The sequence below is a fragment of the Sander vitreus genome, chromosome 7 (assembly GCF_031162955.1).
Source record: "Sander vitreus isolate 19-12246 chromosome 7, sanVit1, whole genome shotgun sequence".
NCBI classification, from domain to species: domain Eukaryota; kingdom Metazoa; phylum Chordata; class Actinopteri; order Perciformes; family Percidae; genus Sander; species Sander vitreus.
The window spans coordinates 8,894,873-8,921,549 of NC_135861.1; the positions used below are offsets into that span (position 1 = coordinate 8,894,873).

General features: G+C 39.9%; 1 protein-coding gene and 1 long non-coding RNA gene across 4 annotated transcripts; both read left to right on the top strand.

Moving 5' to 3' along the window:
• Positions 1–205: 205 nt before the first annotated feature.
• On the top strand, positions 206–26,677 carry ttll10 (tubulin tyrosine ligase-like family, member 10). Of its 3 annotated transcripts, none has more exons than XM_078254480.1 (12): positions 206–559; positions 16,237–16,607; positions 16,807–16,960; positions 17,217–17,335; positions 17,567–17,687; positions 19,568–19,653; positions 21,117–21,300; positions 21,426–21,597; positions 22,344–22,484; positions 24,433–24,549; positions 24,647–24,740; positions 25,818–26,677. In XM_078254480.1, the coding sequence occupies exons 1-12, from the start codon at positions 504–506 to the stop codon at positions 26,450–26,452; spliced, it is 2,250 nt and encodes a 749-aa protein (XP_078110606.1). In that variant the 5' UTR covers positions 206–503; the 3' UTR covers positions 26,453–26,677. The 3 variants fall into 3 exon arrangements, with proteins under 3 accessions (XP_078110606.1, XP_078110607.1, XP_078110608.1); XM_078254481.1 differs by having other exon boundaries at positions 16,810–16,960; XM_078254482.1 differs by lacking the exon at positions 206–559 and adding an exon at positions 13,714–15,263.
• Positions 568–6,710, top strand: LOC144520622 (uncharacterized). Its single transcript, XR_013502237.1, has 4 exons — positions 568–968; positions 2,553–2,735; positions 2,853–3,095; positions 6,513–6,710. It is a non-coding gene; the product is annotated as an uncharacterized LOC144520622 (long non-coding RNA).

Below are 26,677 nucleotides of genomic sequence, written 5' to 3' on the forward strand. Positions count from 1 at the left end.
CTCATGGGGAGGGCGGAGGTGAGCAAACCGGTGAGGTGGGAGTCAGAGGGTAGGAGGGGTTGTGGGGGGGGGGGGTTGTCTGAACCACCATTGGCTAAAGACGCGGGGGACACACCTGTGGGCGCAAGAGGCTAAGGAGATTGGCTGCGACCTGAAAATTACACCTGTGGGGGAAAGGGGAGGAGGGGGGTTCAGACTACATGTAAACCAAGCCCTTTACAAATTCAGCCTCTGTCTTCTTGAGAAGCTTAACCGCCTAACACCGCAGACGACAGCACCTGGAAAAAAACAAGTACTGCTTGAGCAGCAGGAAGAGAGCTGACGCGCTTCAAACTGGTTGGTTTTGTTCCGGGGTTTGGCTCTTCCTCTGACTCTACGGTTGCATCTACCTGAAAAGGGACGGCTTTTTTTTCTTCGTACCCGCCACTCCAGAGGTCGACTGTCCTTCAGCAGGAGCAGGAAAGAGGAAGACTAGCCAACGGGGCGTCAAGAGCTCTTATACAATGATGCCTCTTGTCTTGGGTTTCTGGCTCGATGACCACACCTGGGAAACGACTGGGTAAATGCACTAATGTGTTCCCTTCTTTGTCTTCATTCTCCATCTTTAAGACTCGAGCGGTCGTCATAACCTGTTGCTCAGCGGCAACAGAGTTCAAACTTTACGGACATTTCTTCATCGACTAAGATCAGAAAATTAGGTCAGCGTATATAGCCCTCTGCGATTGTGTGCTGATATAGGAGGGTCTAGCTAGTTTCGATGGGAAACGAAAATAATGTGTATCGAATTCCAGCTCCTTTTAACCGGGGAGAAAGAAGAGGAAACAATAGAAGCCAACGCTCATTCCTAAACTGGATAGACCAGTTGGGGCAGGTAAAGGCAAACTGCCAGACTTGTCAAAGAAAATGAGGACGGAGGCTGATTCCTTCTTTTAGAGCTTTAAAATCTGCTTCACAAGGAGACATCCATGGTATGAAACTGCTTTACCTATTAATAATCAAATAGTAATACCTGATAAGTTTAACCAACATTATTGTTAAGTGTTAATTCAGAACTCATTAGGCAACGTTTTTCCACTAACTGTCGGTTAATCTTTGGAGATATTCTCTACAGTTTTTGTTTCTACTGTTGACTTCTTAGTAGATTTGATTTGATAGAATAATGCGTATGTCATGCGCTTTTGAAATGAAAAAAAAGAGTCTGTTTTGAAGTGGATGTGTATCGGACGTAAAATGTCTGCTCATCCGTTTTCCCTGCCTCTGAGGTTGGGTTAAGTTCAGACAGACAGCAGCATTGGACTTATCAGAGCAGATCATTTCCACGAGATAGAAGGTATACATTATTAAGTCTTCTAGGCTGCTCTTAAGGTCTTTTTGAGCAGACAAGGACTGTTGCAGTCTGGGAAGGAGAAGGGAAAATGGAGGGAAAATGTCGACCATATACTGTACAGCGGCGACTGCAGAGCGAGGTGGAAGATTGTGATTGGTGGAAAGAGCAACATTTGTTCATTTCTTTCATACACCTGAATAGCTGCAAGTCACATGAGCGCTAGTCCCTCTGCCAACGTATGGCAGCAGGGCGGGAAGTGCAGAGTAGAATTTCAACAGAAAGCCAGTTTTAATGATTGGGAGACCAGACGAAATGGTGGACTGATTTTGATGTTGTTTGTTCGTGTTTGAGTCACAGGTTTGAAATGAAAAGAGAGTGTAGGCCTTATCACCGTGTGGGGTGAGAGGTTAAGTTAAAGCTGCGGTTTGATTCAGCTAAAAGGGTGAATGACACTGCATTATGGGCCAGGGCCATTTTAAAAAGGCAATGCTATGCTAACATTTAAAGGATGTTGTTGACCCTTTTAATTAAGAAGCCATGATGATAATAATATGATTCAAGATCCTGTTTCATGTTTCCTTCTTACAGTTTACCATTTAAAACAATAATTTCCTCTTTTTGGCAACACTGAATCAACTTCAAAAGACATAATGTTACATTTTGTGCCTCCAGGGAGATAATAACATTTAATTATTCATTTCTGACAGATTTTACTTTTCTACTGTTTTTGATAGAATGCAAAAGGAACCTGTGATGAGGAGGGGTGGATAGGTAGTTTGAATTAAAATATGTAAAAGGCATTAAGAAGGAAAGTAAATGTCCAAATCCCTTTCAATAATCAAATTAGTTGAATATGTTGAAATATTCAAAACAGAAAGGACACTGAGCAAGGAGGAGGAGCTACTAGCTCTAACATCGACTAATGTAAATCACTAAGTATACATTTAGAAGTACTGCAGTGGCACATGGATGATAAGCAGTATCATGGCCTAAATATCCTGGTTACCACGCTGCCCCTCAGTTGTCTCAAGGCCCAATTAGGTGCCATTAAGATAAGGTCCGGAGTTAAATATGGTTTTGGGTTTCCCTGCCATTGTTTTCTCACAAAGACAGCAACTATTGATTAAGGGCCAGGCCAGTTTACCTATCAGGTTGTTGACTTCACAGTGGAGTCACATTCCAGCACAGAGGGCAGAGTTACCTGATCACGCCTCACTTCCAACAGGCAACAAACGTGGGCAGCCGTAAACGGTTAAGACTCCCACACTGCACGAGCACCATGTACAACAATGGGAAAGGTTCGGCCGTTTTTAACCATGACGCAACAGAAGAAGAAGTATTTGGACAAATGGAGGACAAATTGAGACCAAGTTTGTTGGACGTAGGGGTTGGTTAGATATTTCGAAAGGTAACATGCTCTACTTTGTTCAGGTACTGTTATTTTCACAGCTTGTTTCTAGAATTTTCTGGGCTAATCTTTTTTTTCACTCTTTCTTTCTCTCTCTCTCCCTCTTTTCTTCCTCAGAGGGCCTGCAGCACTGGTTTATAATGCTGATGATTAACTAAATAGAATCTGGGAGAGCAGGTCTGCTTGGCTTTCTCATTTCATGGGGCCTGACTGACCGGGAGGAAGACGAAGCGTTCTCAGGCAGCGGGGTGGAAATTCAAGATCTTTTTTCTCTTTCTTTTTTTCAGCCCCCTCCCTCCAAACGTACTCACTTTACTTTGGTTTTGTTACATTCTTTCCTTGGGGGTACCTTTCATGACGGTAAGGTTACAGGTGCATTCTCCATTTTCCTTCACCTTCTTTCCCTGAACTTTTCCCTCCCTTATACTCACTTTTCTTTCCCTCTCCCTCCCCCTCTCTCTCTCTCTCTCTCTCGCTCTCTCTCTCTATTTCTCTCTCTCGTGTGCTCTACTTTTGAATTGCTTGCAGGATGACTGGAAACCTGTTCTTTCTTAATGAACACAGTAATGTCTCATCTCTTTATTTGGGCTTTTGTTCCGAGAGAAATGTAGTCACTTTGTAAAAAAGAGGACTGATTCTAAATGCTTTGAACAATCAAATCTTTGTTGAAAGAAAAGGGGAACTTTCCATAGTTAACCTACACGTCATTTTGTGAAGTATATTGTATATCTAATGTGACAAAATATAAAGTACAGTGACTTTTTAGAATAACTAGATAATAAGATATTTATTTAATGTTTAATGTAGAGACTAAAATGTCAGTAGTATGGGGTGTGAGAATTTCAAGCGGTGTACCTGTGAATGATCCACATTATTCAGCAAACGAGGGCTGTTTCAGTGACCTTCTGCATACACAGCGTCGGCTCCGGTCGAACTGAGCAGCATTCCATCAGCCTTTCATCATTCAGCAAACACAAAGACAACGGCCTAAGAGGTCCACCAACGGAAAACAGAAAAGAAAAAGAAAAATTGGCTTTTCCTTTCTTCCATTCCATAAAACATCTGTTGAAACAGACTTGACAACACTGTTTTATTAGAGAGACAGAACAGTATGTTGCAACGTAAAAACACAATTACTCTTCTGGCGGGATATGATGTTGAACAGAAACAGCTCCCCGAGGCTGATGTGCTTTTGACTTGGTGACAATTTTAAGTGAAGGTGCACGACGTGCGGCGTTTAAAATTAGTAACTGCCATGCATTGTGTGAAAAGCAGGCCTCCCAACTTTGCCGTGCCATAGATTTAAACTAGTCGTAACAGGTTTGGGCAATCATTAACAACTACTGTGGCCCAGTCTACTGTGACAGCGAGTTTAAGCTGAAAACCACAACAAGGGCTCAGCAATTATATTATAGAGAGGTGGTCTCCAAATATAGACTTCCCGACACCTATTTACGATGCTATTTTTAGGCTATACATGGCTTAGTTTAATTTCACAACTTTGCCACCATAAAACTACGTAACCTCACTCGATATTTTAGGCTGTGTCGGAATACTCACTTATTTCACTCTTACGTACACATATACCCTAATCATTTAAGGTTGAGTTCCCCTTTCTTTCAAAGGTATTTATGGTTAGGTTTACTACTCACTCCCAAATCTGCTTCAGTAGATGTAATTCATTCATTAACATTTAATAACTGTCACTCACACATTATGTTCTACAACCAAAGTTATCCCAACCTGTTCCATCAGTTTAGTAATGAGATGTTTGGATGATTATCTCCATCTTACGAGGCAGCATTGGATATCATCACTTTCTCTAATACTGCCTGGTAATGATGATGATAGTCATCTGCAACCAGACAAACCGCTTTAGTAATGATAACAGCAACATGTTCCTGGCCAGGGCCCTGGATCAGCTCAAATACTTGAGCAGCAGCAGCAGCAGCAGCAGCAGTAAAAATGGCTCTCAGGATCCATCTTACCTTACAGTGCTGGATTGTACAACTGTTGTTCTAACACTGTCTGGTAACGATGTTTCCTGGGTGACTCTGTGGTCTCCGGTGCTCAAATGTTTAATAAAAAAAAAAGTGAAATAAGTGAATGACTGTTGAAATCTGTAAGAATCTTTAGATGTTGCCATTGAATGGTAAACCTTATAAGCAGGATTGGCTCTGTATTCTGGGGTAGCAAAAAAAGGTCACAGTGTTGACAGACAGGACATAGTTGGTATAAAAATACATGAATATTTATGACTGAAACTTTTATTTTGAAAACAGTTTGAGATTATTTAAGTAGAAACGAGAAAGAGCAGATCTTTTATGCAGTAAACGGTCCTGTTTTTTTAAATTCTTTACTTACTTCCCTGTTTAAAAAAAACTTTTATAGCAACCCCACCCCACCCAAGATAAAGAATAGCAGTTGGTTGATGGTTCCACCGGTCCTGCAGGGCCTTATTTCCCTGTTCCCTCCCCTAAACAGCATGGGTCTTTGTGTTGTGTGGCGGGTTGGTCTGACTAGCCTTACCTGCGTGGCACATCCTGAAACTGACACATGAGCTCACCTGAGAGTGCTTTACTGGTAAAAAAACCTGAGCTACAGACGTGGTGGCCTCCCAGCTTTTCGCCACAAAAGTGCTTTAAGTAGACACAAAATGGAGTCTCTACAACAACAAATTACTTTAGGTAGTGTGTTAGGTATGCTAGAATGTAAAACTTACACAGATTTCTTGCGGCTCTGATTTGAAACAGTGGAAATTAAATATTACTGAACTGAAGACAAACAATTTTTATCCATGTCTGGACTAAAATGAATAGGTAAAGCCTTCAAACAGACCTTAGAAACAAGCAAATAATAGACATGGAGTGAGCAAAGACCTAGTGTTTGTTTAAGGAGGGAGAAATACCCCGCAAATATTGAGCCGCACCTTTATTTAGCCACCCAGCTCTATTATTGAAGCCACAGAAACATGAAATAGCTTCCCCCCCCCCTCCAGTTGTCCCTTTTCTTTGTGTTGCCATTGCATATTTGTGTATTAATGTAGAAAACTGGAATGGAAAGAATTTACCAAGCCTACTGTACTTTGCTTCATGCCTTGGTGTGTTCACTTGTGGCTTTATTCTTGCTCTGCATGCTTGGCCAATTAAAATGTACAAATAAGTGAATGTGTAGCGTGTATAGAATCTGCAGTCGCAACAAAAGAGGAACTGCTCATTTCAACCTGTTTCTTCTGCACTGCTCTGTTCCCTCCATCTCTCTTCTTCCTCTTTTGCACAGGTGAAAGCTCAGAGGTCATCTTTCCAGCCTGTTGATAGGCGTCTTACCAGACATGGTTAGATGTAATTATTGGTGTCTAATACTGTCTGGTAATGCCGTCCATTAAATGGCATTACCTTCTGCTCTCTTACTTCCCTCTCTCTCACTCTCGTGCATCTGACATGCAGTGTATTGACAAAGAGCAGTACAGGGAAGCACATCAATATATTTATAGCAGTGGCAGATGGGGCTGAGTGATGATGACTATGGAACTATGATCCTTGCACTGGAAGATTGATTGATTTCTCTGGGTTTCTTCCACGTGACTTGAGTCAAAGTTTCTCTACTGAGCAGCAGTCCAGGATAAGACCGTTCTACTTACAATAGGCTTTCTTGAATGCTGCGCCGTAAATTAGTTTCTATCAGGAATGTTGATGTAAATGCCGTGTAAAAAAAATGTATTATAGAAAAACGTTGTGACTTTTATCTGTTGAAAGATCTGCTTTCGTTCTTTCACAGCAATAACTGAATTCCTTCTGGGGACTTGGCTTTTCTCCAGGTACAGTAGAACAATGCACACAGTTTTTGAAACTTCTATCAAAAGACGTCTAACAAAAACTATCTTTGAAACACTCTGTACATAATGTGTATGTACTGTGTATATGATTTTATAAAATGTAAAAGAAAAGATTCAATAAAATGGGATGAAATTTGAAATGTCTCTCTTGTTCATTTTCTCTTTCTAAACACTTTCAGAATTAGGTTTTATTTTTTAATTTTTTTTTAAACATTTATTCCGATCTCCTTTGTGCTGGCTCTTTGTAGCAGTTTCTCTGATCATTGTGAACTCTTCCCTCAGTCAGACCGGAATGCAGAGCCCCAGTCAGGTGTGGATCAGATTACTGCTGAACACAGCTTCTTTTTAAATGCCTCAATTTACCCATGAGGTCCCCCCATCAGCTAAGCCCTCATTGTGTCCCAGTCTATGGCAGTACACAGTTGGCTAGCTTGATAAACCGAGTAGCACAAGGCTCGTTTTCACTGCCGGGTCCTGGGCCACTTACAGTAGGCTGCTTTTAGCTTACTGAAATCCATACGCATTGTCTATATGGTCGCTGGTTACATTTGCAGATTTACAGGGGAAGGTTTATTTTATTTGTTTTTTTTTTTAGCACTGTTCTCTCCTTATCTGAGCCACACACACACACACACACACACACACACACACACACACACACACACACACACACACACACACACACACACACAGAGCCAATGGCATGGTGTTTAATTAGGCCTCAAGGGTTCAGTTGACTGGTTAAACGCTGCTCTGATTTTATCAGTTTGAACACAAACACAAATCCATTTAGCCGTTTAACATAACAGGCTACAGCCTTAATTGATCTCCCGTGCTGGGGGGGCTAACATTCATGCTTTTTCACAAAGAAAGAGTTTGTCAGTCCCAGAAATATTATATCCCAATTTCTGTGTGCTCTTTTTTTAAATTTATTTGTCAAGCACTTTATAGGAAACATGTTCAGTAAATAAAATCCCCAAATCTGTTTTTTAGCTATCTTAAAGTTAGCTTATTAGCACTGTTTCATGCTAGCAGGCCATCAATCATTAAACAAAACCAACTCTACACATTGTAAGCTGTGTTGAGAAAAATGGGCCTAAGATGTATGTATGAAATGTAAAGTTAAATATATTTACCTTTAGCTGGAACAGTCTTTTTTCTCTATGCAAGTTTAAAATTGTCTTTAAATTAGCAGGATTTCTGTGATTCATGGGTGATTAAAATGGCTTCCTGTAACAGCTTATACAAATAAAGATCCAAATCCTGAGAGGAAGACAAAAGCCAACCAATCTCACAGCAGAGTCACCTTTCATGGGACTGTGAGCAAAAGACACACAACGGCTTCTATTTACGAGCAACCGTGATGCAGAGAAACATAACTTTGCCAAATAATTCTGTGTGTAGGCCTCTATAATATACTTTCATGAGTATCTGTGTTTAAATAATACATCATAATAAGCATGTTTATAGTTTTTTTCATATTGCTCTTAGGTCAGTAATATATTGCTGATGTAGACAGGTGTGTTAGTGCTTTAAAGGCCTTTTTCTACAGAAGATATTTTGACAGAAGATGTTTTGGAAAAACACACATTTGATAATAACATTAATGAAGGCTTAATTTAGTTTCAGGGCCCTGGTATTGTTCATGCTGGCTCAATGTCACACTAGCATGGCTTACTGGGACATTTAAATAGAACAGAGACATCATTATTTTTCTAAATTCTAAAATGTATGAATTTATATAATCTGTGATAAAAAAAAGTAAATAAATAAAATACTACATTATTCAGTAGTGTTAAAGCTTTAGTATGTCACTTTTTTATGATAATGAACATCTGTTACATTCAAGCGATTGCCAAATGAGTTGATACAAAGCCAATTAAGAGTATCAACTCCACAAAACTCTCTCTGTATTTCTCAGTATGGCTATGTTTAGAAATTGGTGTCGTCTGGTGACTTTCACGTGCAGAAACTCAAGTAAAGATAATTACTTCTTCATGATTAGTTCATCATGTTTTTTTAATCCTCCGTGTTCCCCTTAGCGATGTGTTCCCTGGAGGAGGGGTGGGGTGAAGCGCGTTCATGGAAGGCTTGTATCATGTGGATGCACCGACAGAATTGTTGTCATTACTTAGAATTCCTCATGGGGAGACAGAAACTATGCACTATAGCTTTAATACTAACACTTGATATATGTCATGGAGTTTTAACAAAAGTTAAAAATGTGTCAGTAAAAAAAAAAACTGTAATTATTTACTTCCCCCTTGGTGACATCACGCTACTGAATTACATTCCTGCGCTGGTCTGTGCATGCTTGGTGCAGTCAGACCAGATTCCTGCACTACTACCGGCTGTGGATGAGAAGGCTAGATTCACTTAGCTGAGCTTAATACTGGGAAAACAGAGGCACAACAGAGGCTAAACGGCTGTGACATACCTGCTGATGTACAGTCATTCTGAGGATCTGTCACACACTCATACAAGGAACTCCTTTAACAGTCAGGCATAAATGAGTGGAACTGATTATAGGTTACAGCAGAAGCATTGCCACATTTAAGTTAGATTTTATTCATGCCTGTGAGATTTGCTTTCCACTGATATCTCCTCATTCTGACTATTTATGACCCGGTGGGTATCCACAGTGCAGCCCCCGGACCAATGCTTTAGTCAAGGACAAAGGTAGGAGTATCTACTGCAATCTGTGCCCTGTATTATACTTACAGTACATGCTGCAACACTTTTATTAAACAATTGTATGTATTACATATAAACAAGAAACCCCAGTTCTGCCAAAATACTTAATCACTTCACTGCTTGGAACAAGAAAGCCTCATTGTGAAGACACAGCACACGTACAGTATTAGAAATGTAAGTCTTGAAGATCAGAATCTATTTGGCAATCTTCAGATACATTCAGAAAGATTATCATTAAATTAATCCACTTCAGGGTTTCCCCCAGTGTATTGCAAGCCTGGTGGCCACCGGAACTAAGTTGCCCCCCCACCAGACCTAAGCCACTGGGCAAAATGTGAATGTATTTTTAAGACGTTTTTTAAACTAGTTACAGTGGGGCGGCTTGGTTGGAAACTTAGATGTAGTCATATTTTCAAATCTCCAGTTAGCGTTTAGCATTGGCTTAATGCAGAGCCCTATGAAATCGGTCTTATAGCTTTTTTAAATTCTCAATTTAGCAATTCCGTCCATGATTCTATTATCACAGAAACTATTTGGCTCTACATTAATGCTGCCATCATTCTGTGACTGGCCCCAGACGGGCCTTTGTCAAAAAAAGACTTTTGCTACCATACCTAACAACTGTTCTGGGGGATACCCTGAACTTCTTTATTGCTTTCAATGCAAAAGAAAAGGCCTACTCTCGTACACGTGGCTCCTGAACAGTGGTCAACTTAAAGTCTCCACCCACTACCCCTATTCTTAGAAAAAGTGGTCTGATGTGGTAGCCTGACAAGCCAGACCCACATCAAGATGTTGGGTTTGGGAACTCACCATTGGCAGGGCTCAATCCGAGGGGCGGGATAAACAGTTGTCTTTCAAATTCTCTCTGCACGCAATAGGATAGCGCTAAAACCAAGCAGAGCAACGAAGAAGGTATCAGAGCTAGTTGATAGATTAAACTTTTGCCGTATCTGGTCGGAAAATGTTTCGATTAAAAAAAAGAGATGTAATTATCACATTTCACCGCATGCTTTCCTGCCAAAAGTTGCTCCCTTAACATTGAAACTGGATGTGTTTACCTACGTTTACTTGTCAAAAGGGAAAATGAGCTATGTTAGCATGCTAACACAACATTGAACATAGCAACAACAGTTTCACAATTGCTACATTTGTGCTCTTGGTAAGGCATGAAAAACAAAGTAGTGTTCACGTCTAACCCAAGTTGGGTACAGGTGCAGGAAAAATTCTGTGACTTGCGGTGTCATTCGAAAAAACAATGAAAGTTGCTTAGTAGCAACAATTAGCAGCTAGCTACACCAGCTTATTTTGCCAACCATGACCACAACAAATAATGCAGCAGCTCATATACAAACATATCCTCAGGTTACAGAAACCATACCCTGAGGCACTTGCCGTTTCTTGTGGAATAATTCTATAGGAAATCTCGCACATAACCACACTCCCTCTGCCAAGAACAGCCAATAAGCAACAGTCCAACCTGCGCCTATCAGCAAGAAAAACAACAGGAGCAGTTTAGACAGGACAGAAAAGTAATACTTTTGCCACCTGCAGCCAATGCTTGATATTATGGGTAAGTTTATGAGTGAATTATGTGGTAGTTCCATGAGGTGTGGTGTTAACACATCTAGCTAACGTTATGGTGAAACTGTCGGGCTGGATTTGAGCTTAACATTAACGTTAGCAGCAGCTCAGCCTGTTTGTTGCATTTCCTCAGTGTTACTGTAATGTTAGAACTGTGGCTGCTTGTATGTGGTTTAACTCTAACTAAAAATATATATGTATTTAAGTATTTAAAAGAAAAACTTTAACGATCAATGCAGTGTGTGTTTCTTTGCTATTTACTGGCTAATGTTAGCTTGTTTAGTTGCGGCTAGTTTGCTAGCAGAGCTAATACAGGGATTTTTGTTTTTCAACTGATCCTTTCAAACCACATGAAGAGTAATGACTGTTAGTTGTTTGCTGTTGGTAAGTTTTATGTTATATTTTCAAATGTGCTCCTCCTAATCAAGAGAAAGGATTTGGGTTGAAACTCATCAAGGTAACCCTGTAACATGTAATAGGCTACTTAAGCTAATAGTTGCTTTACTTAAGCTTTAGCTAGCAGTCATGCAAAACAACCACTTGATTAGACTTGTTCTGTCAAACATGTTTTTTATTTAAGCCTTTTTTGGTAAACTTGGTGTGTTAGCTTTGTGTTGTTATTAGACATGAAGACTGGCATGCTGAGATACTGAATCTTAGCTAATGTACAAACCCAGGAACATTTGATGCATTAGCACTGTTGCCAGTATATTTCTAATAACCTCCTGACCTAATTTTGAACAGGTATTTCTGCAGAGTTGGCTGCCATTTCTTTAAACTGCTGGTAAATTTCAACAGTAGTTGAATAGACTCCCCTCAGGTACTCTGTTAAACTCAGAAATCAAAGCACAGAAATGTCAAAGCCTGCCACTGACAGAGAAAAAATGCATGGATGAATTAATGATTTTCCTTATGCATCATGGACGATGATAAAAATGAAAATTCAGAAATTTGTGGGTTATTACAAGTTTCCCTATTTTTATTTATTTTTAAATCGGGGCACCGTGATATATTACTGGTGCTCATATCCTATTAACTGAGACCTATATAAATATCCTGCCAGATAAACACTGACCGAAGACATCCAGTAGTTTAAATACCTAACTATTTGTGTCAGTAATACTGCCTTCCTTCCCAATGCTGTACTAATATGTTGATTGATTAGTTGGTGTATTTCAAGGCTTGGAGCATCTCTTCCTTCACCAACTCTCTCTGTTCTGTCTTGTTCTTGCCAAAGTCTGCTATATGTGTGTCATTTTCCACTTCAAAATCAAATGGTATTCCTTGTGTGTTTTTTCATAACTTTAGAGGGTGTAACCAACATACTGGAATACGTTAATCCAGGAGGTTGCTATCAGTACGAATCACATACATGTTTTCTCTGCATTTGGAGTGACCACAGAGGCTCAGCTGGGTGGGACTGTGGCAGCATTTCTCCACCTTCATCACCTTATGATGATAGTGTGAAATACCAAAGCTGCATGGAGTACATGACATCTTTATTTAAGAGCCATATCAGTGATGTTTACATTATGTGTACAGTACCACATAAACCACATCTTCTCCCAATGTTAAGCTACTTGATAGCAATTTTGTGATGACTAATCACTGCAAAACTGAATCTAAAAATGTCACAACTGTAAACCCACAACAGCAGTCAGATTTGAAGCCTGTGGACGTATTCAAGCAAAACAGACACCTCATTATGGAGTAATAAGCATATACACCTGACTAACAGACGTATAAAGGCAATAAAAAATAAAACACCACATGTATTTCATTTTTATTTTTGTTTTTTACATATCTGTCTCGAAACAACCGTTTATCTGGGGACAGAAATTTGTGTATGACTTGTACATTTCCCATGATAAAGTCAGTCTTGGTGAAATTTGATTTCTTTGTGTCTCCATCTTGCATTTGTTAGCAGTGGGAATGAGCGACTAAGGACCCTGGGAACAAAATGTCGCCCCTCACTACTACTGCCCCCTCTGCTTTCCTGGTGTCACTCTGTAAGGAAACAGCAGGAGAGAGAAAGACCCTATTGAGACGAGCCTTTCTTTACATCGAAACTTAACTCCATTACTTCCACTGTAACACCTTGACAAGGAGAATCCCTCCAAATAATGGGTTGTGTAGGGACACCATTGCTGTAGGCTGCATCCCTGTAATTGCTGAGCATGTCCTGGTACAGGAGGCAGTTGGAATGACATGGGAATAGGCGAGTCTCCAAAGACACACACTTTATGGTGTAACCGCCCTGAGACACACACACACACACACACACACACACACACACACACACACACACACACACACACACACACACACACACACACACACATATAACTCAGTATATATTTTGTTTCTCTGATAGAACACATTACTCTGTTTGGGTCAATGCAGTTTTTTTTTGGGAAGTTGGAAGAGTGATGTAGTGATGTTGTCTATTTCTGGTTTGTTTGGAGTAAATAGGAGAATAACTGGCTTGTTAGTATGAACAGTGGTAGCTGCCATGGATAAACACATAATGAGAGGAGCACCACCTGCAGAAAAAAAAAAAAAAACTAAAGTTAAGTTAAGGTAAGGTAAGGTAAAAAAGTGTCACACTTTGGCCCACACTGTTCGACTGACATACAGAGGTCAAATAAAAATAGTAAAGTTCTTAATCATGAAGTATGCAATACAAAAAGGGAACATACAGATTAGCCACACAAAATACACAAGCATACATTCTCATATACACACACATGCACACAGCCTCTTGGCAGATGGTGAACCATGAGGCAACAGGGCTGTAAAACAAGCCTGTTCTCTTTGTCCACCTACGCAGCACTTTGCAAAGTGTGTCTATCAGATGGCAGCTCTTTATCAAGGTGTGGCTGACACTGGCTCCACACAAAGCTCTGTTAAACAGGAATATGGGAGGTCCGCTTCTAATAACTGGGGCGCTGTGGCTGGACTCGCATCATTGCCAAGCAGTTCTCTCTTTTGCAGTGTGTGTAAATGACTGAACTGATGTGAATGTCTGGTGACTATTGCATCCATCTTGTAAATTGAATCTTGCTTGAAATGTGTAACAACACATACATGTATTATGAGGTGTGATGATAAGGACAGTTTGCATTTCTTTGATATGAAACATGGAAACTCATTTCATTTAGTGGCTCAGTTCAGTTCTCTTTAAAATACTTTAAATACGCTCTGCTAGGTGTGAATGCATGCTCAATCTACAGGTGTTAGGTGTACGCATCAGTCCTGGTGGTTACTCTACTTTATGTGTAATTATATGGTTGCATGGATCCCGGGTCTAAGAGGCACCCACCCTTATCAATTATCAGACTGTGGGGAGGAAGAGAGGAGATTAAGCATAATTGCCAACCGTGGCTGGGCCTGGGTGTTTCCTCCTGAGTCAAATCACTGAGATAGAAAGGTGATTTGCCATGCGAGCAGACAAATACTATGTTGCCCAACTGCATACCTGCCACTGCATTTGGCTCTAGACAATATGCTTCATGATAATGTCTGTAATAAAACCATTTACAATGTTGATTCAGATGGATTAATTAATGTTGGACTAGGTTGATGTTCACAATAAAATAATGTCTGGAGGATTTAGGTTTAATCAAGTGCTCAGGTTAACTTACAGCTCAAGTTATTCAGTATCTAAAAGGTTTGAATGTGGAAATCATCTTGATATTTGGTACTAATAATTCATTATTGTATCCACTACTACACTAGACTCACAGAATCTAAAAAAAAGAACATAACTTTTCTAGTTAGCGTGGATAATTAACCGTTTAGGATTTGGTTTTTAGTGTGTAAAATGGAGCTTACTGTAGATATGGGGCAGCTTAAGAAACAGTCAACCAGTATAAAATGAATACAATTTTAAATGAATAAAAAAATAAACTAACAGAATAAATACTTTGTATCTCACTGAGACTGTAAACAATATTTTACCTTTGGTGTCAGGATATAATACCCTGGAAAACTGGCAAATCCATTTTGATTGACACTGCTCTCGTGTTACCTAGGGTTCACACAACAGAGGCTTACACGCAGTTAATATTGAATGAAGCTAAACTTAGAGGTGGGGTAGGTGTGGGATACATAATCTTGAGTAGTTAGTTTGTCTTGAGCTGCTGTTGTAAGATTCAGTATACAAGCGGCAACTGTTGCTAAGGGTCCCATTACCAGAGTAACCGGTGATTGTTTACATTTGTCTTGTGGTTTTGCTTACTTGCACTTTAAAAGACTACGTCTGATTTCAGTTGGGTTAACTGCCAACTACCTTCAGTGTTTGTTGTGTGTCTGGGTCTTGCCGTTGGACTACAAGGTTTGAGCGCACATGGCAGAGGAACAGGCTGAGTAGGTTTTCATGGAGTCTGGCTTTCCTTGTGTCTGAGGAGTTGCAGGTAACCCCTTTTGCTTCTAACTGTAACTACAATAAGGTCAGCTCCTGTCTTCTAATACAAAACACCACATTTATTTTGAGATAGCACATTTTATTTACACTTTTTATTTTGTCAGGTTTGCCAAATGTGATATTGCATTTTCAACTATACAGACAAAAACAAGGCTAAAAGTCTTAACCCTTAGAAGATGAAATGTTTCTAATGGTGGCGTCAGACGAAAGGTAATTGGGTCATTAAATTACAATGTGACCATGAAGATGCAAATTTCATAGCAGATAGACATTTAGATTGTGAGAGTTTGACATTCGAGTCTGATGGTGTTGCTAGAGGAAAGGGACCACCATTCTGAGAACTATAGCTAAATATCTATGGACCAAAGTGATGGTCAAGTGCAAAGTTTGAACTGGTGGGGTTAGACAAAAGATCAGGGGTTTACCAAAATCATTAGGAATAATCCTCTGACTACCATGACCATCAATATCCATGTCAATTTACAGTCTAGTCAGAATATAGTGTCATGAATGTCTGAACCAAAGCTGTTGAGACAGTTTCACCAATTACATGTAGTAGGATAAGTGAAAACTACAGCCTGTGATGACAACAGAGGAAAGTCATGGGATCACCAAAGTCATTAGGATTCATCCTGTGGGCACCATGAATGCCTGTAAAACATTTCATGGCATTTCAACCCATCCAATAGTTGTTGAGATACTTCTTTGTTGGAACCAAAGTGGTGGACCGACCAACCAACAGACTGACATAGCCAACCCTAGAGCCACGACGTTAGCCTGGCTAATGAAAATAATATCATGTGACCGTACCGGACATACAGTACAGTACAGTACTATTAATGAAGGGCAATCTGTTTCTCTTCTTCTTTTCCTCTCATACTCCACCAAATCTTCAGGGCTCTGACTCACAATAAAAAAATAAAAAAAAACATCTCATTCCTGGTCTCTATTTCTGACTACAGTGTCACTGCACAGCAGAAAAGGGTCCACCTGTCCTCCCATGTTGGAACAGTTTTAGTCATCACCAGCGATCTGCACCAGCACAAGGTCATGTCATCTGAGTTGTGGGTGGAGCCCTACAGTGAAGGCCAGGCAGAGGAGCAACAAGGGGCAGAAGCGGTGAAGAAGGAAGTTCCCTGTGGGGACAACCAGCCTGTAGGAAAACTGAGGCAGGAGGAGCCAGGAGAACAGTCTTCATCACCTGACCATAGTGGCATGCGGGAAGTGACATCAGAAGGTGGACTGGAGCAGGTCCAAAGGGAGGAGACACAGAAAAAGAGAGAGAGGTTTCCCCACATGACTGTCAAGCAGGAAAGCTGGGATAGAGGGTCAGGTGTGTGGAGGGGAAAGTGGGATGTCAAATGTGAAGTAATTTGTTATTTTTTTTCCAGTATGTTGATCCTTTATTGCAGCATAACAAAATACAGTTAATCAACACAATTTACATGCACGTGACAAAGCTTACGTGTTTGTTTGAGAATGAGTGACAGTGTGCATGTATGATTTCTGTGTGTTTGTGTACCTAAAATTAGCAGGTGCGGGCCTGGTGGAGCGATTCCTCCAAAAGTCCGTCCCCAGGGGCTTGTCGACCTGCTCCTGGCCAGACAGGAACAGGCAGCGGCAGGTAGAGGAGCCCCGGGGGCCTGGGCCTTTCTACTTCTTTGGAGGAGCTAATGGGGCTGAAATGTAAGTAGAGAAATATGAAATAAAGGACATGAGGGGTATCTTAAATAAAAATTATTTAATATTAAAATAAAAAGCTTAAGAAATGTGATGACTTCTAAGGAAAGATTTGCTTTCATGCTAGCAGAAAAGATTATTCTCCTGCTGTATATTTTGTTATGGGCCCCTTATTAGGGATTACATGTGACCCCTGACCTCTGGATTTTGTGTGTGATTAAAGCAGAAGTGTGATTGATTTCCTTTGGGACTTTTCCTTTAGAGTGAGCGGTTACTGTGAGAGCAGAGGATGGAAGAGGATTTACAATAAGCAGAGGGAGGATTTCAAACTCAAGTGGTGTGAGACCAAATCACCAGCCAACTACTGTAACTTCAGAGCAGGTCCAAGACTATATTCATTTACGAGACATAATCTGAATGCTGTATCTTACTATAAACTGTACAAACATATAACAATGTTACCTGTCGTAGGGAAATGACATAGAAAATTGGAAAATTGGAAATATGTATTTCAAAATATAAATGTTTCATTTCTGTTCTTGCTTTTAGTAGGAAAAAGGTGTATTGCCTTCCATTCACACAAAGAAAACTTAAATCATGTGTTTTTCCCAGGTGAACAGTTGGTGTACCAGATTCCCAACAACAAGGTGCTCACCACTAAGATCGGCCTTCTCAGCAGTCTGCGGGAATATGAGCGAGTCAGCAGCAAAGTCCACCACGGTCGAGGATTGAGGTAGTGTGTTTTAAAAGCAGACAGATATAGCAGCTTTTTCCTTTACCAATGTATGTATTTTTGTGTCTCAAACCTAACAATTTGGTGCCATCATGAAGGCTCATAGAGGCCCAGCTCTGCATATACTGATTGAAAGACATATCAGACTGCGACACTATTTAATAAACACAGCCAAAAGGCATCATCAGAAAGCAGGCCTCCTATCTCACAAGCCTTGTACTGAGCATGATGTGTGTCAGTTATATAAACTTTTTCAGTGGTTAATTATTGATGGTAAATGAATACAGTAAAAAACGTTTTACAAACCCGATTCTTTTGATCAACACGTGAAAGAGAAATAAGTCTTGAATATCAAAGAATTCCTTTTACGGAATAAGTTGTACAAAGTTCAGACAAACCACTTGGGAGACCTGGGTTCAATTCCCACTGCGATACATCAACCAATGTGTCCCTGAGCAAGACACTTAACCACTAGTTGCTCCAGAGGCGTAAGTCGCTTTGGATAAAAGCATCAGCTAAAATTACATGTAATACTGTACGTGTATTTATGTGTGTTAAATAGCAGCGACAAACACAAATCAACAGAGAACTCTGTAATGGAACATTATCTAACAAGTGTAATGAAGCGGCTCTGTTGTAAAGGCTAACGGTGCTCGGTTAGCACAACAACATCATGTTAGAAAGCACAGCCGAAACGATTTGTCATAAAATAAGTAACAATAGTGTTAACCACGATGCTAACGACATTGATAACTAAGCCAAACGGTGCTGTCACTACTATTTTTATGATTTATAAGTAACCTGTTTCTTTCAGATTGTCACGTTACTGAGAATACAGATATTAGAAGGTAATATATGAAGTCGAAGCTAACTCTGACAGCTAACATAAACTTTAGCTGTCTCCATGAAGCTCCCATAAGCTCCGATAACTCGTGACGCAGTTAGGAAACAAGAACAAGCTAACTAATAATAACATAAGCATTTTGGCTCGGTGGATGTTGATTTTAAAGTCATATTAAAACTATTTCCTATCTTTCTTCCGATTTACAGGTGCAGCCTGTCACTCCAACCTTACGACCTCACAATGCCTTGTGTTTCTCACTCCCGCTTACTTATTGTTCATCAGACGTGACATGACAGAAGTGTTTTGTTTTCACATGCGGGTAGGCCAAGGGGGAGTTTGTGACAAAATCACATTTGAATAATAATTTCAGCATTCGAATAGTATTGATTTTTTTACTAGTTGAATTATATTCGACTTGCGGAATTCGTTCCTTTACATTACTTCTGGGACATTACTTCCTAGAAGCCGTTGGCTTCCATTCATTTGGAAAATTTATTTTAGAGATGTAAAACTTGAGTCAATCCATTATAGTGAACATTGTTACTGTATGTCTCGGACTTGATATACATGTTTGACCACTCAATGGCAATGTAAAATTTCAAACAAACAGGACGATCCCTCTAATAGATTATTAAACTCAAGCAAGTTCTTATACTGTAGTGAAATACATTAATAGGAAAACATGGCTGTCGGAAAGTTACGTAATTCCACATGTACGACCTCATCTCTGAACTACCCTTTACAAACTTTGGATAATAACAGGAACAGTTGCCACAGAAAATCCTTCTGGCTGACTTAATCTGACATAATCATCCTGACATGTGAAGTGGTCACCAGTAATTTAGAGTATGATTCATTTAAAAAAAAAAAAAAAAAAACAGTAATGATTCTCCATGACATGTTATTTAAACATAATGAGATCTAAAGTAACTTTCCCAGGCAGTTTTGATTTTCAGTATATAAAATAGGCAAGTTGAAACAGCTGAGAAGACAGACATTCATTAGGGCTTCATCCTTGTTGTGTTGTTCTTCACAGGAGGCTGAAAATGGAAGAGTTTATTCCTACTACCTTCCGCATGGATGTGAGGGAAGAGAGGGAGGCTTTCTTTGCCCAGCAGGAGGGTAAAATCCCCAAACACCTACATTAACCTATAGTACAGTAGTACTACATGCAACAACACGACACTGGTTCAACTGGATTTGTGTTTATTTAGACATTAAGACTCCAGTTTAAAATAAGATCAATCCAACTTGACCTGTCATACATCCAATAATGAAAAGAAATACACTAGTTTGTGCTTGGCAGTGTTAAGACAACAGTTGCCTTAGTGATTGTTTAATCAAGAGGTTGAGGACGTTGGAAAATAATGCACTTCACCTCCCATAAGGCCCTGATTAAATCACCAGGGGAACATGCTGTCGCCATAGAGATGAGTCAGAGGGCAGGTCTAAGACACAAACACACGGAGAAACGCTCAATGGGATCTGGATGTAGAGCGGCTGCAGCACAGGACAGGGCTGACACAAATAAAATACTTTTAATATTACACCTAAAAAAGCATTAATTTTAAGAACTGGAGATGAAACAATCCCATGGTTTCTGTATTGTTTGTAGTAATACAGACACACAGCATCATGATAAGTGGTGTGCGCGTTATGACAAACATGGTTATCACTAAGTAAACAGGAGAGAGACACAGACAGCTGGTTAAATCTCTGGGTGACAGATGAATTCGTGGAAAAGAAGACAAGAGCAAAGAACAGATCAGAACACTAATAGGAGAATAATTATTAAGACTTAGTTAAAGTTGCAACACCTCAAAGTAAGAAAACCCCATGTACAATCCTACACTCGAAAGTATAGCTGCAAAAGTAAAAGTACCTATTATACAGTAGAATAACCTCGGTCAGAGTGCTACATTACATTGTTTGATTATTATTACTGATGCATCAACATGTAAGCAGCATTTTAATGTTGTAGGTGCTTGAGTTGAAGCTACTTTTAACTACTTTATACTGTACACTGTTGGGTAGTTTAATGCATCATATTTTATGGGCTGATCTATTTATATAATCTAAATGTTCACATTCAAAGTAACTAGCCATCATATAAGTGGAGTAAAAAGTACAATGTTTCTCTCCAAAATGTAGTGGAGTAGTATAAAGTAGCAGAAAATACAATTAATAATAATAATGTAATAATAATTCTTGAGTAAACATACGTAGCTACTTTCCACTACGGTATAACGTTAATGTACTATACACATCTAGCAAAGGTGAAGAACTGCCTTGTGGGATTTTTAGGACACAATCTTTTTCACTTTTTAGATGTCAAAACTCAAATAAAATGGCGGCAAGTACATGGTGTACTTAAGAGCAAATATGGAGTGATTTTAGACACAGCAGTCATTGGCATTCATAGAACAAAGAAGACAATATAACAGAATAACAACAGAAAGTATGCTTTAACATACTGTAGGTCTGAAAGCAACAAAAGAAACAATATAGAACAGGATAGATCTATCTTTATATGTCATACGCTTGTTGATTTACCTGATGTACAGTAAGTTTATGACTGTTACCAGGTGTGAGCAACAATGAGAGTCACATGTGGATCTGTAAGCCCACGGGTCTGAACCAGGGCAGAGGGATCTTTCTGCTGAAGAACCAGGAGGACGTAGCTGCCTTCAGACTGAAGCTGCAGCACACGGAGGACCGTCAGGCCAAGAAGATGCACCGCCACCAGCCTCAGGCTCGCATTGTCCAACAGTGAGTGAACATACCTAACAACTGGGTTGTTAAAATCAACATTATGACACATTTTGTGTCTCCAAAAAGGCAAAATCATGTTGTTGACAAATTAATAAATGTAAACTGACATTTTTTTCCCTCAGTTACATCCAGAGTCCGCTGCTCCTGAGAGGGAAAAAGTTTGATGTGCGCTCTTACCTTCTAATTGCTTGCACTTCACCTTACATGGTCTTCTTTCGCCACGGTTATGTGCGACTGACCTGCGACCTTTATGACCCCAGCTCCAACAACCTCTCTGCCCACCTGACCAATCAGGTACACCTCAATAACATACAGACTGCCCAAATATCAAGGGTTAACTGGCAGATCAAAGTTTAAAGGTTCACAACTTTTAAGTCCGTCTTAAAACAGTAGTCATTTACCCTATTTTGCTTGTTGTTATCACTCATACATGGCCTTAAAAAGATCACTTTCGAATGAGTGTTCAATGTGAAAGCTGTGGAAAAATATACTGACATGTATACTATAAATGTACTGCAACATGTGTATGAAGCTAATATAAGGCTCCAGCAGTCTGAGTTATACAAATCAAGTATATATCTTTCAAATCAAACTTAGGAAGATACCCCCTTCTTTGCAGCTGCTGGGCGATAATTATCTGCACTGAAAAACTGAACAATCAACAAACGCTGTCAATTACCAATATGCCTGCATTAATTAAAAAGAAGAACTGGGAACTGGACTGAAATCACTGTTAAGTTTTGGAGTTTAAAGGCATTCATTCACCAGCTCATTACAGATTTTTATACTCTGGATTTGACTTTCACTGGAGAATATTTCATGTTAACTGTTTAAGCTGTCTAAGGTCAAATGTTTATCACGTAAACTCCCAATTAACACAAATTAAAAAGGGCAAAACCATTCATGATAATACTGGAGAGACATTTGCATTACTTCCAGAGAGGTTGAATAGATCAAGCATTAGCTGTGTATCACTAACTGTTTCTCTGCTAATGCTGACTGCTCCATGTGTCTCTGGTCCCCCTGCTGTCTGTCTCCAGTATATGCAGAAGAAGAACCCTCTGTACAGCCAGCTAAAGGAGGACACTGTGTGGTCCATGGAGAGCTTCAACAACTACGTCAACGACAGATTTCGGGTTGCCAAGGGCCTGCCCAGGGACTGGGTGCTGGGCGCCTTTGCAGTGAGTGCTGCTGTGTGTTGTTGCTCTCTGGGACCAATTACCATTATAATGATGGTTGTTGGCGCTTGCAGCTAATTGACATTGCGTTTAGGCTTGGGTGACCTCATTCCGGTTTGAGGATACATCATGTTATTCTAAAATGAAATATCACATGTGCTGTTTGGTGATTGTTTTTATCCATAGTGCCTTCTAGTACAACAAACGCCACAATGTACACATTTTTATCTTTTTCAGGTTGCACCTGTTAGAGAGAAACCTCAAACCTTCAGTGTGTGATAGTGACACACATTGCAGTGTATACAACAAAACAAAATGTGTTTGGTTTAACAGAAATCTGCTATTTTATCACAAATATTTTCTTTAGTTCTTTATTTGTGCATATAAAAAGAAAAAGAAAAAAAGAAATATACAATAACATAAGAAAATGGTGGTATGAAAAAAACCCTTAAGGGCATGTAAAAGGACCCCACCTAACATTAAAAATTAAAGACAGCTGTGCATGCCTGCCACCAGTTTACATAAATATTTTTAAAATACTGTATCTAAAGTAAAGACAAAAATACAATGTCCAAATGTTATTAAATATAACTCTATATACGAGTCCAACTGAGAACTGTCATACTGTACACACTTAAAGAAATAACTAAATCTCTTATTAAAACCACTCTGTGTAGAAATGAAAAATGTATGCAGTTAGAATTATTTGAAAAAATACCATAATCGCAGAACCATTATAGACATCATGGTTTTGAGTATTATTAATGGTAAATTCTTTAAAAGGGACACTCTTCATGTCAAAGTTAATTTACTACTCATGGCAGTATTACACAGCCTGTAAAAAACAGCCAAGTCATGTCTGTGACTCTGGAAGAGCTTTGTCAAGTTGGAGAAAATTACTCAGGGACATCAACTGGGTATTTTGGTTTGTGCTTCAAGACTATGCATTCTTAACAGAAAGCCTGCATTACACACTGCTGTTAAGTCACTAGCAGGTTGCATTAAGGGAAGTGTATGATTAAGTGCTTAAATCGAATCAGGGACTAAAAGACATTTTGGTCTCTACTTCTTTGATTTTTTTAAAATATTCTTTTAAAATCTATCTTGCAATGCCCCAAACGTAATAGAAGTCCAATCCTAACTTCTTCACAGTGATAATATAACTTATATTCCTGCACTGACACTGCTACGGTGTAGTTTAGTATTTCCTTAAAGGACCAGTGTGTAGGATTTAGAGGCATCTAGCGGTGAGGTTGCAGATTACAACCAACTGAATATGCCTCACCCCTCCCTTTCCAAGCGTCTAGTGGAACCTACGGTGGCCTTCTCGAGAGCCATTGTTTGGTTTGTTCTTTCTGGGCTAATCTTGAAACATGGTCTGGTCCTAGTCTGGCTCAACAGATGTAGTACATTGCTTGGATAAAGCCTGACATCCAGCGTGTCTCTCACGTGGCGGATGTCCCTCTCGCTATCTCCGCTATCGAGGCTCAGCACTGCCCAGGACGGTTGGGATTGTTTTTAAGAAATATAAAACAAGCTTTAGCTTTTTACATCTTGTTTTGTTTTTTCCGCCCGACATATTTGTCTCTCATCAGCCTCATTTCCAGCAGCCGGTGGCTATATTTTCAGCTAAAACGCTCCGATAAACCTACTTTACGCTACTTGCCCAGCACTAAACAGCAGACAGAAAGTCAATGTTGTCCTGCTGCCCCCAAAAATCAATTAATGCCGCTAAATTGTTTCAACACAAAGCCAGTCATGACTAAAGTAATGATCAAGTCATTTAAAAAGAGCAGACAAATAAATCATCGAAAAAATGCAACCACGCATTCTCAAATAGAGTTGTTAAGAGCTGCAGACATTCAAAATGGCTGCTGGAGGATGTACTATATTGTGTATCACTCAGAAGCCTAATTTGACCAACAGGTTGTTTTTCCTTTCCATGCATCAGAAGCACATGCAGCAGATCCTGACACAGTGTTTCTTAGCAGTCAAATCCAAGTTTGACTGCCGACTGGGCTTCTTTGACTTGATTGGCTGCGACTTCATGGTTGACGAGGACTTCAAGGTGGGTGAGACGTCGCTTAGTATCTGAGTGTATCAGTCAGTGTTTGTGTGTTAATGTGCATGTTTTTGGACTAACCATGTCGTTGTGTGCTCCTAAGGTGTGGCTGTTGGAGATGAACTGTAATCCAGCTCTTCATACCAACTGTGAAGTGCTGAAGGAGGTGATACCCAGGACTGTTGTGGAAGCACTGGGTGAGCTCACATTATCACAGCTGTTCATTCCTTTTTCTTTTTCAGGTTCAGTCGATGTTTAAAGTGGAAAGTTAACACCATGCTCAAAAAAAATGTTGTCACATAATTTCACTGAATCATAGTTCCCTTTATGAAACACTAGTGCAGTGCCGTTTAAAACGTGCCTGTTTGGAACTGGCAGATTGCTTGGCCTCCTGTATTGCTGCTTGCAGCATTCTCCAGAACCATTGTACCCCGAAATAGCTTACAGAAGACCCTCACAGCACTTAATATGCAACCCAACTGTATACTACTGACTTACTGTGTACTTCTACTGCACAAGAAAACATTGTACTACTTCATTTACCTGATGGTGGGACGAGGGGTATGTGGCCCATGAACTAAAATGAGTTTGACACCCCTGCTCTAAAGTATCGATTATTGAAAAATGCCCCGTCATTCAATACCCAATTTCAATACCTAAGGAGTAAATCTCATCAGCGTCAGTGAGCCAATAAACATGCAGCATGCTTTCCAATAATGCTGGTGATTGGCTGCCTAACGTTACATGTTGCAGAGGCAGGCAGGAAAAACTCTATGTTACGCACAGAGAAAGGGCTCACGTAGTAAGAGTTGAAAACTTTTATAAATTTGGTATCGGAAAAAGTATAGGTATCGTTTAGGAACCATTTCGGTATTGGTATCGAAAATTTGAACAATATCCAGCCTTACATAGGATTTTATTTGTTATATCGTATCATTATCTGATGAAAAACACAGGTGTCTACAGTCAGCGTTTAATGACGGCGGTGCCATCTTGTCTCGTCATTATTATCGTAACAAATTTAACACTTCAGCAGAGCTATTCATTTCCAAACAGGCTTAGTGGCTTGACGTCGCTGTTCCTGTAGGCTATCCGCCCGTGCTCATTAAAAAGAGTTTCAGTTCATTATTCTGAACACTAGCCAAGTGTGAACTGTATCAGATGAATAGTTTTCGAGTTATTTAAAAGACAACTGACTGACTAGTTTGCTCAACAGGCTGATGTGTGATACCACCCAACATGTTTTTATCTGCTGTCACTACTTCATGCTGTAGATTTATCTCTGGAGATCTTCAACAAGTGTCGTCTCAAGCAGAAGATTCTTCCTTTGACCAGTCAGAGGGACTTTGTACTGCTTTACAACGGAGTTTTCCCTCCTGATTCAGTGCTGGCCTGCAGCAAGAGCAACACAAATGGTGAATTGAACCAAAAAGGCACCAAACAGACTGAACTCAGAAGATGTAAGTCAGGGACAGAGGGCCAAATTGTGCACACATCAACCCCTGATAATGTCAATGTGTCAGCGAGCGTTGAAGGAAGGGGTAGTTCAAAGTCTGGCCAGTGCCCCACCACCTCCACCGCCGCCTCACCTCTCCATCAAAGCTCTCCGTCATTGCAGGGACCTTCATATTTACAAAGCAGCAGCAAGCGGAGTGTAAGGAATAAGAACCCCAGGTCTCGGGTCGAACTCCAGCTGAGCAAATGTACTTTGCATCATCATTTGAAAGCTGCGGATGACGTAAAGCACTCTAAGGCTCAGCAGAAGACGAGGATCATCATGTCGCTGTCGTCACCAGGGATCTCCATCGGTGGATCTCCAGAGACAAAGACACCATTCCCTCCTCATGCTGAACTTCTTGTGTGTGGGAACAGATGTGAAGAAGAGCTCAGAGAGGACACGAACAGCTAAGTTTATAACATGAAAGAGGAACTGTGATGCACTATATGTAAACAGCTGGGATCTAAAGAGCTTTTGACATCTGGTGCTGTTTGACTCTGCGAGAAATAAATGTTTATTGTGACAATAAATAATCTATTCATCACTTGAATAATGATAACTAAGGTCATTTTACTGTTGCTTTGTGTTGTAAAGAGCACCTTTTGATTTACATTTAAATACAGGTTTTTCTTCCAA